At 38.6% G+C, this 13,860-nt stretch overlaps 1 protein-coding gene across 1 annotated transcript in view; it reads right to left on the bottom strand.

The window, feature by feature from the left end:
* Window positions 1-1,359, bottom strand: part of LOC107618048 (benzyl alcohol O-benzoyltransferase) — a 14,919-nt gene extending 13,560 nt beyond the window's left edge. The window contains exon 1 of the mRNA XM_016319974.2: window positions 815-1,359. Within this exon, the coding sequence (XP_016175460.1) occupies window positions 815-1,279 (465 nt within the window). The 5' untranslated portion in view covers window positions 1,280-1,359. The remainder of the gene's footprint in view (window positions 1-814) is intronic.

The raw sequence follows: 13,860 nt of genomic DNA, 5'->3' as shown, positions 1-13,860 counted from the left end.
TTCTCTTTCTAGGATTTCCGAAATTTTAAAACCAACTTAGTTGTTACTATACACAAAGAGTATAACCTATTAGAACTAGAGTTACTATTAGTAATGGTAAAAAAATTAGAAAGTAATACGATCAGACGTTAAGTCCAAGTCTTATATTAGAGAAGGAAGATGCTCCCAACAAAACGTGTAAAATGTTTTTTGTAAAGATATTTATGTGTCGTATTATTATTGGAGTATTAACGAATCGATTATTTTTAAATTTTTTAACAAATTAGAATAAAATTTATTTTTTTATAACAATAATAAATTTAATTATTATTAGATTCGGTCGAACCGACTAATTTACAAAACTCACAACTCACATTATAATATAGACATTTGAGTTTATTATTGTTGTTATAATAAATCGATTTTGTTCTAATTTATTAAAAAATAAATTATTAACCGATTTAATAAAGATGTCCAATAATATTATGACATAAGTAAACGTCTTAAAAAAAAGACATTTTTAATATTTTTATCAAAAGGATCTCCATTAGAGAAATATTGCACATCAACTAACCTTGTATAACCTCATAATTGTACAAGATTCCCATGTAAATGCTTGTGAAATTAATTTACGAAGATCATTGAATTAAAATTAGAAAACATATGTAAAGTAAAAGAAAAATCATGATAATTGTACCACCTATTATGTATATCTCTTACTTTTTATAAATCACTTTTAATTAAAAAATAAAATATAAATAAAAGATATACACAAAAAATAGTACATATAATATTTCTCAAATTAAAATATATGGTATGTTGTAGAATATTAGACCTGAATAAGAAGAAGGGGAGTATCAATAACTCCTTCTGAACCGGGAACATCATAGAGGAGCTCTTCAAAGCATGGAAATGGAGGTTCAAGAGCATCACCAAACTGATCAAGTGTGACACCAGCATCAGCTTCAATGAACATAATTCCTTCTTCATTACAATCCACCATGAGTTTTCCATCAGGCCTTTCCCTAAGCCTACCAGCAAGTGGATAATAGAACACAAGTGCTTGTGCAATTGCATTCCTAATGATTTCAACTGGGTCTTTTCCTTCCATTGAAGGCTCACTACAGTAGAATTGTATGATCGGAATTTGGGCGCGAAGGCCGGCTTGCGAATCAATGTCGGATAGAAGCTTGATTTCATGGGGTGTGGCCTTACAAGGAGCTACTAACTCTGGTTGTTTTCTGTGGACTGTGAAGACCAGAGAGGGAGATTCATGTTCTAGGGTTTGAGAAAAGGCCATTATTTGGATAACAACTCAATAAGGAGGAATATAATGTATGTATGTAGTGTTGTGAAAGTGTGAAGAGCCTTCATTTATCTTACTGCAATTTATAGGAAAGTAAGATCCGAAAGAAAGAAAGATAGGATAAATATTATGTGATTAATATTATTTTTTGAAAAAGTTATATCTATGAATAAATATATGTGTAATTTAACTTATTTTTAATGTGTATTTTATATTTTATGTATAGAAAAATATTAGAAGACTATTAAGATTTATTATTTTTGACTATCAATTAGCTATTAATATTTAAAAGTATGAACTATTAAAGTATGTTGTTGAATTATTAAACAAAAAAAAAATTGAATTGACAACTAAAAATAATAACAAAAACAATAAATTTTAATAATTATCTAACATTTTTCTTGTGTATATTCTACACTATTAACTAATTTTAATAGATGTCAAACATAATTGTTTATTTTTATTTTGTATTTGAATTAATATTAACAAATTTTCTATTTTCTTACACTAAAATTTTGATCCGTAATATTTCTCGAAAGATATTTGAACTAGCATCAGTATGGATGTTAATATTGAGCTCATTCATTTACTTATTATTAAGCTGGTTTCAAAATTTATTACAATAAAATTTTATAAGAAAATTAATTATTCCAAAGGTTACTTGAAACGCTGATTTGGGCATGGACGTGAGGTCCAAATTTTTTGTGGGACACCTTTGACTTGTTCTTGCGTTGAGATACCATCGTCCGAGTTTTTTGTGAGGAGGTGAGGGGTGGTACCTGCAAGAGACTCCGATATTTAAGTTAGCAAGGAGGTTTTAGTAGGATAGAACATGTATATATCTGAGGGGGTGTCAGTGTATTTATAATAGAGTTTGATGACCACCTTTTCTTGAAGTAGTTCCATCTTTAATTGATGGATAACCGTTCCATTTATCTTTGGAAGTTTGTTGGGATCTATCTTTTAGGAGAGATATAGAGATAGTATGAGAGATTCGGAGAAGCGATTACTTATTTGGATAAGTAACATTGGTATTTGTCGTTGTGTGCTACCTCTTTAAAAGGTCGGGTAAATGGTAAAGGGAACCCTTTTTGGGTATGGATCTTTTTTGGACTTGTTGGGCCTGGCTTTATGTCTTGACCTAGGGTATGAACAGTGTGTTTGTTTGAGTCCAGACTTTTTAGGAAGTCGATTCAAGCATTTTATGGTTTTAGTTTCGAGGTCGAGTACTCCTCCTTCACAAGGTCGGGTACTTGACGTATTTTAAAATTTTAAATGTTGCCTCTTTAAATGAGGGGCGAACGTTGCGCGACAGTTCCCTTGGGATTTGCGTATGTCTTTAAAGAGGGTTGTGAAATGACTATTTTGCTTCTTCTCTCTTATAAACTATTTTGCGTTTTCCTCCTTTTCCTTTTGCTTCCTTTGCTCCCTTCATCACAAAAACTCCCTCATTTTCTTTCTTTGTTTGTTTCGCAGCCGCTTTTCATTTTTCAAGATTTTCGTTATCTTGATTCGTTTGAAAGAGTTCTTGGTTAAGAGGATCGTTTGTGACTTTGCTGCTTGACGTGTCCTTCCATTCTTTAAATTTTATCAAGGTTGGTGTTTTTGTCTCTTGACTTTATTCATGATTATTCTTGGACTTTTTGAATCTATTTTTTTGTTTGGGTGACATTTAGAGTAATGGCAGAGATTCTTACATTGTTGATTTTGTTATATCTTGAAACTCCTTTGATTGCTGCGGCTTTATCTAATAAAACACCTTTTTTTTAAACTATGTTTTGTCGTCTGATATTATTGTTGTGAATGTTTGACTGTATTTCTAGAATTTGGAAAAACTTGTTGTTTTATTATTGTAGGACCTAATCGTGTTGCCCCCTAATGGTGTCATTGCCGGTAGTATAGGAGGGATGCCATTTTTATGCTTTCTGTTTTGAAAAGATCTTTTTGAAATTGTGTTTTGTGTTTTGTTGCTTTTGCCCGACTTCTTTTGCTGGTGGCCGAGCTCTTTAGTGACGACTTGTTTATTTTGCATTTGTAGGTGTAGCTTTTATGTCTCGGTCTATAATTGTGAACATGCATCAAAAGTCCCGCCTTCTTTGTTATCTTGGGTAGATAGTATTGTCCTTCTTCATGTTCCTGTAGTTGATAAAGAGTACGTTGATGTATTTCGTAGACACCATAGGCTATGTGAAAATCGCGAGGATGAGCAAAATTATGAGTTAGTAGTGCCAGATCCTAAGGAGAGAATGTGTTTTCCTCATTTAGACAACTCGGAACGCCCCTTTTTCTATGTATATGATTGCTTCTTTACAAAGTTAGCCATTGAGCTTCCTTTTTCTGACTTTGAAACGAACATCCTTTGGACTTGTAATGTCGCTCCTTCCCAACTTCACCCAAATTCTTGGACTTTTTTGAAAATTTACCAGCTTTTATGTCAAGAGCTCAATGTCTGACCTTCTCTCAAGGTCTTTACCTTTTTGTCTTGACCAAACCTGGGTCTTCGAAAGGGAAGTCTTCTTGGTTTTTCTTTCGCACTGTTCAGGGTAGAAATGTTTTTTCCATTTTTGATAAATCCTTCCATGATTTTAAAAACTATTTCTTTAAAGTCTGAGCTATAAAGGGTGTCCAACCTTTCTATCTAGATGAAAATGATAAACCTTCTTTTTCAATGTACTAGAAGAAAAAACCTATAATAGCTAAGTATAGTGTAGAGGCTTTAAATGATCTTGAAAAGTGTGTGGTGGACGTGTTGGAAGAGTGTTGGAGCCGAGCACCTCACTTGGACACTAAAAGGTTCTTAAGAGATCCCAATCAGCTTCGGTCCAAGATAGGTAGCTTTATGACTCTCAGTTGTGATTTGTTAACTAAGGTGCCTTTTATTTTGTTTTGAAAAGAACATGGCTCCAAAGTCTATAGTAATGAAACCACTACGCCAGACCAGAAAAAAACGTCGTGGCTCGGAGCATTAAAGAGAAGGAAACCGGGGGTACCTCTGTCTGATCTTCTCTGAAAAAATCAGACTTGGGTACTTTGGCCCAAAAGAAAATCATTCCTACTCCCTCAAGTCGGTTGATCCCTCCTGACTCCCCACCAGCGGGTTTTACTGTTCCTCATTTTTCCTCGTCTTTAGCGCCCCCTCCTAAAAGGCAAAAAACAGTTGAAGAGAGGAGTATTTATGATAAAGGATTTGATAGGCTTGCCTGAAGCGAGAGAAATATTCTCCCTCATAGTCACATCAGCATGGATGATATGGCTATTCAGAACCATCTACAACTTATGGCTTGAAATGGAATTCGGATAGCGGGAGTGTGTACGTCCTTGGCCAAGGAGTTGCAGAAGACTCCCCTCAACGCCACTCACAGCCCTTTGGTGGCTGCCTGAGCTGAGGTGGAAAGACTTAAGAAAATAAAGAGGGAGTTGGAGGAGGAGAAGTCCAGGTCGACGTCTGACTTGGAGAAAGCTCGGGCCAGGGTAAAAAAGGCAGAGGCAGCTGCAGCTATGGCAGAAGGGTTACAAAAGAAGGCTGAAGAGAGCTATGCCCAAGTTTTTGGGGGAAAAGCTCGATCTTAAGGAGGAGTTGGAGAAGGCCAAGGAAAGATATGCCACCCTTGAGGAGTATGTGGCCGAGGAAATGGAGGAGATGTTTGCTAATCTGAGGGCTCAAGTCTAGATCCTTGCCCCTGAGGCCGATTTTTCTCTACTCAATCAAAATAACATTGTGGTGGACGGGAAGATCATCCCGGTGAAGATGAGGAGGAGGAAGCTTTTCCCGATCTGAAGTCTTTGGGTGCTCAAGTTGGCCAGACCTCTCAGATTCCTGAGATCCCTCCTGAAGTTGTTAACACCGAGCTCCCTCCTTTGCCACCTGGTGCCATCCCAGCCGTGTCGGTCTCTGTTCACCTTCCAAGCCTTCGTGCCCAAGGTAAGGATGTCGTGATTGGGGAGGACCTTAATCCTTTACTTGGTCTTTCTTCATAGCTCTTTCTAGTTTTTTCTTCCATTATTTTTTGGATGGCCCCACTTGTGGATCTTTGATGAACAATTTATTTTTGTAATAACTAGTAGTTTCTTGGACAAACTTTCTTTACTTTTAAGTTGTTTTCGAACAACTTTAAAATATAAAGACCCTTTTTTTAATGATGTTAGGTCTATACCTTTTTAATTGGCTTCTAGTTTATTTGGCTGTTTAATTGGAGATTATATCTCAACAACTTTTATTGCCGTTTTCGGCTAAGTTTAAGCAATAGGTCTGTTTGTATAGATTTGCTTTTAAGTTTCGACTTCGTATAGTCAGACTTTGCCTACGGGTCGTGAACTTCTTTTCCCGGAGAAGAAGCAATGACGGTATCCGGGGAATAAGCATCGGCTAACTCTGTGCCAGCAGCCGCGGTAAGACAGAGGATGCAAGCGTTATCCGGAATGATTGGGCGTAAAGCGTCTGTAGGTGGCTTTTTAAGTTCGCCGTCAAATCCCAGGGCTCAACCCTGGACAGCAAGTTACTTCTACTCTTTGTTTTTGTTCTGCCTTGATTCTAAGGTCGGTTTTCACGAGTTGTTTATATAACTTCTTACATTTACTTGTACCTCGTCGCTTCATCTTGCCAACCATCTTAGGTTAGGCAATGATTTTTGCAGTTTGTCAAGCTTGAGTTAATGTGTTTTTATAGGAAACGTTTAAAGAAGGAACAAAATTTTATTGATAAATGAGAAATTCTGTTACATAAATTCGCTACTAAGGGTATTTGACTATCCTTATCCCTTGCTATGGTGCCTTGTTAAAACCCCCTCTAAAAACCCTTTTTAGGGAAAAAATTTTAAGGTTGGGAAAAAGAGTACACCAGGGAATAAGGTATGCTATCTAACTGTAGTACTTCTTTAGGTTACATGCGTGCCATGACTTCGGGAGCTCTCTTCCTTGGAGGTCGGACACTTTGTAGTAACCTTTCTCTAAGACCTCGACAACCTTGTAGGGTCCTTTTCAATTTGCCGCTAGCTTCCCTTTGCCCGACTTCTGAGCTCCGATGTCATTTCAAATTAGTACAAGGTTGTTTGTGGCGAAGCTTCTTTTGATCACCTTCTAATTATACATTAGGGTCATCCTTTGTTTTAGTGCTTCCTCTCTGATCCGAGCTTTCTCTTGAACTTATGGGAGGAGGTCGAGATCTTCCTTTTGTACTTGAGTATTGGCACCTTCATTGTAGAATAGAATCCTAGGCGACTCTTCGGTAATTTCTATGAGAATCATAACTTCTATTCCACAAGAAAATAAAAAAGGTGACTCCCCTGTTGTAGAATGAGGAGTTGTCCGATATGCCCATAATACTTGAGGAAGCTCGTCTGCCCATGCTCCCTTTGCCTCTTGTAGTTGACGCTTCAACCCGGCTAGTATGACTTTGTTTGCCACTTCAACTTGTCCATTGGCCTGAGGATGTTCCATCGAAGTGAATTGGTACTTTTTTTTAAGATCGACCACCAAATTTTTGAAGGTCAAGTCAGTGAATTGGGTTCCATTGTCCATGGTGATGAAGTAAGGGACCCCAAACCTTGTGACAATATTTTTATATAGAAACCTCCGACTTCTCTGGGCAGTGATAGTTGCTAGTGGTTCCACTTCGATCTACTTAGTGAAATAGTCAATCCCTACTATGAGGTACTTGACTTATCCCGGCGTTTGAGGAAACGATCCAAGGAGATTGAGTCCCCATTTTGCAAATGGCCATGGTAAGGTAACACTGATAAGATATTTGGGAGGTGCAACATGGAAAGTGGCATGCTTTTGATAAGGCGGACACTTTTTGACAAACTCGGCCGCTTCCCTTTGTAAGGTTGGCCAGAAGAAGCCGACCCGGATCACATTCTTGTCTAGTGATCAGGCTCCCAGGTGGTTCTCACATATACCATTATGTAAGACCTCCTTTGTGTTAGAGGTCGGGACGCACTTCAAGAGAGGCGTTGATATCACTCATTTATATAGGACATTGTGGACCAGTGTATAATTTTGTGCCTCCCTCATGAGTCTTCGAACTTCCTTTTCGTTTTTAGGGAGAACATCAAATTTAAGATGGTTGACTATAGGGGTCATCCATCCCAGATTTTGGTTAGATATACTCATTATATCCGAGTTGTTATCTCCCTTTGATATTGATGGTTTATGTAGAGAGTCTCCTAGATAAGGCTTCTATTGTTGCCCCCGACTTGGTGTTGGCTAATTTGGAGAGACTGTCTGCTTGAGCATTTGATTCCCAAATTATATGTCAAACCTCTCCTTCGGAGAACTGTGATAGTTGATCTCATGCTTCATCTAAGTATTTCTTCATGTTGGGGTCTTTGGCTTGATAGGTACCATTAATCTGTGAAGTTTCCACTTGAGAGTCACTGAACACTATCAGCCATTCTGCCCCCACTTCTTTAGCCAGCAAGCAAGGCTTCATAGTCTGCTTGGTTATTAGAAGCAGGCAACTCAAAGCTTAACAAGAGTTTTATCCGAGTTCCTTGTTCACTTTTTAGGATAACGCATGCCTCACTGCCGGCTTTATTGGATGATCCGTTTACATATAGGCTCTATGTTATTGGGCTTCCCTGACTTTCAGTATATTTAGCAACGAAGTTGGTGAGATATTAAAATTTGATTGTTGTTCGAGCTTCATACCTTAAGTCGAACTCGGGCTATGACTCGGACAGTTCCATAGCCCATTACAACATTCATCCTACCAAGTCTGTCTTTTATAGGATGTGTTTCATTGGTTGGTTATTACGAACCTTTATAGTGTGAGCTTGAAAATAAGGTTGGAGCATTCGATAGGTGAGAATAAGAGCATACGCGAACTTTTCTATCTCTTGATAATTTAATTTTGCTCCTTGTAAGGCTTTGTGTAACACCTTAACTTTTAGCACCTCATGATCGTACTAAAAGTCTGAGCACTACTAACCTCTATTCCTTTAATTATTTACTATGTTTATTTAATATTGAGACTTCGCGAATACAAAATGAAACTTTAATTAAGAAAATGAAATAGCTTTTACTTATACTTACTTAATCACAAAGATATATATATATATATATATATATATTCATATAGCATTATATACATAGACTTATTCAAAGACCCTCAAATACAATTTCTACCCCTCTAAAAATCAAAACAATAAATGACAAGGGGAAAATAAAATCTAAGAACTCAACTTGTAAATAGAATCTATGTTCTTGTAGTTCTGCATTAAGCCTTTGCACCTGTAGCTGAAAGGGGTGGAAATAGGGGGTAAGAACTGGGGAGTTCTTAGTAGGGTCAGGGTGTATAGTTATATCTATTTTATATATACTTGGTTAGCAATAAAAGTCAATAAAGTACGAGCCAATTCAATAATTATAGAACACAAAACCCAATCACAAGCACACACAATCATAGAAAACCTACTCACAAACGAATATGCGCAAACAAGTATGATGCAAGTCTATCCCTAGTGCAGGTAATGAGCTCATCTGTCGGTTTCGACCCACTCCCGATGCAACTCAGCAACCTTTGTTTGATTTTGGTTTCCAATGTCATAACCTCTGTAAGCAAGCAAGCAAAGTAATCCTAAAAGCTTTAGAGAACGCAGACTTAATTAAAGAACTTTATAATTCTTTTTCATAAGACACTTAGGGAAAGGCGAGGGAACAATGTGAGGATGATTTATATTATGAACGATAAGAAAGAAAGAAGAAGAAAGAAAAGAAAAGGAAAAAAAATATTAAAGAAACCTCTGCTACAGAAGAGTAGAGAAAAAAGATTAGAAGAATCTAAAGAACCTCTGCCACAGGAGAGCAGAGAGTAGGAATAAAAGAAAAGAAAGAAAGAATGAGCTAAGATGATTATGTACCTGATGAAAATGAGCAGAGATATGGTGGTGAGTCCACCGAGATTTACTTCCAGAGATACATCGGCCAATCCAAGGGATGGTCGCACCTGTAAGATAGAGGTTGCTTACAGAGGTTATCGCTACATACATTGGCTAGAGAGAGCCTCACCTGTAAGACAGATGTTGCTTATAGAGGTTATGTTTGCATACATCGGCTCAAGAGAGTCGCACCTGTAAGACAGAGGTTGCTTACAGAGGTTATGACACTGGAAACCAAACTCAGACAAAGGTTGCTGAGTTGCGTCAGAAGCGGGTCGAAACCGACAGATGAGCTCATTACTTGCACTAGGGATAGACTTGCATCATACTTGTTTGCGCATATTTGTTTGTGAGTGTGTTTTCTATGATTGTGTGTGCTTGTGATTGGGTTTTGTTTTCTATAATTGTTGAATTGGCTCGTACTTTGTTGACTGTTGTTGCTGACCAAGTATATATAAAATGGATATAACTATACACCCCGACCCTACTAAGAACTCCCTATTTCTTACCCGCTATTTCCACCCCTTTCAGCTACAGGTGCGAAAGCTTTGTGCGGAACTACAAGAGCATAGAAGATTCTGTTTACAAGTTGAGTTCTTAGATTTTATTTTTTCCTCGTCATTTATTGTTTTGGTTTTTAGAGGGGTAGAAATTTTATTTGAGGGTCTTTGAATAAGTCTATGTATATTATGCTATGTGAATATATATGTGTGTGTGTGTGTGTGTGTGTGTGTGTGATTAAGTAAGTGAAAGTAAAAACTATTTCATTTTCTTAATTAAAGTTTTGTTTCGTATTCGCGAAGGCTCAATATTAAATAAACATAGTAAATAATTAAAGGAATAGAGGTTAATAGCGCTCGGAATTTTAGTACGATCATGAGGTGCTAAAAGTTAGGGTGTTACACTTTGCTGACAAAGTACACGGATCACTGTCCTTTCTTATCTTTCTTGATCAAGGCTGAAGCTAAAGCTCGGCTCGCCACTGCTAATTAGAGGATGAGCTCTTCTCCTGCTATAGGTCGGGTAAGCATTAGAGGTTGCCCCAGGAATTCTTTGGAGCCCTGAAAGGCTTGTTCGCACTCCTGAGTCCACTCAAATTGCTTCCCCTTTCTGAGAATCGAGTATATGGGTAGAGATTTTCAATGCTGACCCTACTAGGAACCTGGATAAAGCTGCTAACCTTCCATTCAATTGTTGAACTTCTTTAAGACAGGCCGGGCTCTTCATGTCTAGTATAGTTTTACATTTGTCCGGGTTTACTTCTATACCTCTTCGAGTTAGCATAAAGCCTAAAAATTTTTCTGCTTCTACTGCGAAGGTGCATTTTGAGGGGTTTAATCTCATCTCATGCTTTCTTATTGTAGAAAATACTTCGGAGAGGTCAAACAGGAGTGTTGAGTTGACCTTGGTTTTAACAAGCATGTCATCCATATATACCTCCATAAGTTTTCTTAAATGGGAAGAAAATACCTTGTTTATTAGTCGCTGGTATGTGGCTCTGGAATTCTTCAGTCCAAAAAGTATTACTACATAACAATAGTTAGTCTTTAAAGTGATGAATGAGATCATTTCTTGGTCTGACTTATACATTGGGATTTGATTGTATCCCGAATAGGTATCTATAAAGGACAGGTATCGATAGCCTGAGGCTGAGTTAGCCAAAGCGCCAATACTAGGGAGAGGGTATGGATCCTTGGGACATGCTTTATTGAGATCTGTATAGTCTACACACATTCTCCACTTTTCCTTCTGCTTTTTTACCTCTCTTATGAACACTCATTCTAATAAGGCTTGCACCTGTTCTTCCACGATCTGTGTCCTTTCTGGCCCAAGTTTTTGACACTTTTGCTGGATAGGTCGGGAGCCTGGGTATATGGCGAGCTTATGAGACATCAGGTCGGGATCTGCCAGGCATGTCGGAGGCTTTCCAAGCAAAGAGGTCAGAATTTTTTCTTAGAAGGCCAATGAGCTGCTTTTTCAGAACTTCTTCTGAGTTAGCCCCTATATTTGTTGTTTTTTCAGGCTGATCTCTAATCTGCAGTTTTTTCACTTTCTCTCCTGGTTGGAAACGCAGTTCTTCTCGAGTTCGAACACCTCTAAGCTCGATGGTATTGACTTTTCCTTTTGGGCTGCCTTTTAAGTTAAGGCTTTCATGTTAACACTTGCGTGCTAGTTTTTGGTCTTCCTTTATGGTAACAATTCCTTCTGCAGAGAGAAACTTCATGCATAGATGAGGCATAGAGGCAACTGTTACAAGCTGGTTTAGGGTTGTCCGACTTATTAGGACGTTATATGCTGAAATGATGTCGACCACAATGTAATCGATGTTTAACGTCTTTGACTTTGTGCCTTTCCCAAAAGTAGTGTACAGAGAGATGAACCCAAGAGGTCGGATCGGCGTATCCCCCAGTCTGAAGAGGTTATCTGGGATTGCCTTTAGATCCTTTTTTTTCCAGTTTGAGCTTGTCAAAAGTGGGTTTAAATAATATATCTGTTGAGCTACCTTGATCTATAAGGGTTCTATGGAGGTTGGTGTTGGCGAGGATCATTGTTATCACCACTGGATCATTATAACCAGGCATTACCACCTTGAGCATCTTCTTTAGTAAACGAGATGATGGGCAGTAGATAAGGAGATCTACTATCTTTCCCGACTTGGTACACCTCTTTAAGATGTCTTTTTTGTGATGATTTTGATATTCCTCCTCCAGCAAATTCCCCATTAATCATGTGTATGTGTCGCTCGGGAGTTTGAGGTGGATGTTCTTATCGTCCTCCTTCTTCATCTCTATTTGTTTTCCTTTGATCGTCCAACCTATTTGCCAAGTACCTATCTAGTCGACCTTCTCTAGCCAACTTTGCAATACCATTCTTTAAATCATAGCAGTCGTTGGTAGAATGCCCATAGAGTTTATGATACTCGTAATATTCTGTCTGACTTCCTGCCTTCATGTGTTTGATCGGACGAGGAGGAGGAAACTTCTCGGTATGACATATCTCTCTATAAATATCTACAAGAGAGACCCGGAAGGGGGTATAATTATGATACCTTCGAGGTTTCTCCAAGTTGTACTCTTATTTCTTCTTAACTTCTTTCTTTTTTTCTCGAGGTGGATAGGGTAGGTTGGGTCTTGAGAGTGGCTCTCTTAGTCGGGAATTCTCCTCCATGTTGATGTACTTTTCTGCCCGCTCTTGTATTTCATACAAGGAAGTGGGGTGTTTCTTGGATATGGATTGAGAGAACGGCCCTTCTTTAAGGCCATTAACTAATCCCATTATGACTGCTTCAGCCGGTAAGTTTTGTATTTCCAAGCATGCCTTATTGAATTTTTCTATCTAATCTCGGAGCATCTCTCCGACCTCTTGTTTGACTCCTAGCAAGCTTGGTGCGTGTTTCACCTTATCCTTCTTCAAGAATCTTGTTAGAAACCTCCTTGCCAGGTCATCAAAATAAGTTACCGACCTGGGCGCTAAGTTATCGAACACTTCATCGCAGCTTTGGTCAAAGTCGTTGGGAATGATTTGCAACGAGTAACATCACAGGCGTTAACTAGGTACATCCGACTTTTGAAGTTGATGAGATGGTGCCTCAGGTTAGTCGTTCCATCATAGAGATCCATGTCGGGAGTTTTGAAATTTCTTGGAAATTTGGCCGGCATGATCTCTTCTACGAACGGATCTTTACCCTCTAAAGGGCTTTCTTCCCTATCTGCTTGATTACTCCGTCTTCGGAGGCCAGCTTCCAGTCTTAAGAGATTTTCTTCTAACTCCTTTCGTCGTCTTACCTCTCTTCGTAGTTCTCGTTCTGCTTCCCATTGTTGTTTAGCTTCTTGTTCAAACTACTCTAGCCATCCGCGATGGCCATGGACTAAACCTAATATCTCCGTCGGATGTGGAGGTTCTTCATCTTCTGGTGGATGAACCTCTGATTGAATTCGTCTTGGCTGGGGATTTTTCGATGTCCCTTCTCCATGAAGGACGTGCATTCTTTCCCATGGTGGAGGTATTGCGAGAACGAGGTCTTCCTGATGGGGCTCAGGTTCGGATTCAGACGCCATGTGGGATTATCAACCATTGGCAAGGGTCAAACTCTAGGTCCCCAGCAAGGGCACCAATGTTCCGAGAGTTACCTGAAACACTGATTTGGGCTTGGATGTGAGGTCTAAACTTCATGTGGGGCAGCGTCCGACTTGTTCTTGCGTTGAGGTGCCGCCGTCCGAGTTTCTCGTGAGGAGGTGGGGGGAGGGGGTGGTACCTGCAAGAGACTCTGATGCTTAAGTTAGCAAGGACTTTAGGCAGGTTTTAGTAGGATAGAACGTGTGTATACCCGAAGGAGTGTCAGTGTATTTATAGTAGAGTTTGATGACCACTTTTTTTTGAAATAGATCCACCTTTAATTAATGGATCATCGTTTCCTTTGTCTTTGGGAGTTTGTTGGGATCTATCTTTTAGGAGAGATAGAGATAGTATGAGAGATTCGGAGAAGCAGTTACTTATTTAAATAAGTAACACTGGTCCTTGTCGCCGTGTCCGACCTCTTTAAAGAGGCCGAGTAAATGGTAGAAGCCATCCTTTGTGAGTGGATCTTTTTTATCTTTGTTGGATCTGACTTTATATCTTGGGACATGGTGTAAATATTAGTTAAAGTAGATTCTTGTTTATAATTGAAATACAATTAAAATACAAAAAATATACTGA

The sequence above is a fragment of the Arachis ipaensis genome, chromosome B09, assembly GCF_000816755.2.
Source record: "Arachis ipaensis cultivar K30076 chromosome B09, Araip1.1, whole genome shotgun sequence".
NCBI classification, from domain to species: Eukaryota; Viridiplantae; Streptophyta; class Magnoliopsida; order Fabales; family Fabaceae; genus Arachis; species Arachis ipaensis.
The sequence above is the reverse complement of the archived record's forward strand: the minus strand, read 5'-3'. Positions and strand labels throughout refer to the sequence as shown.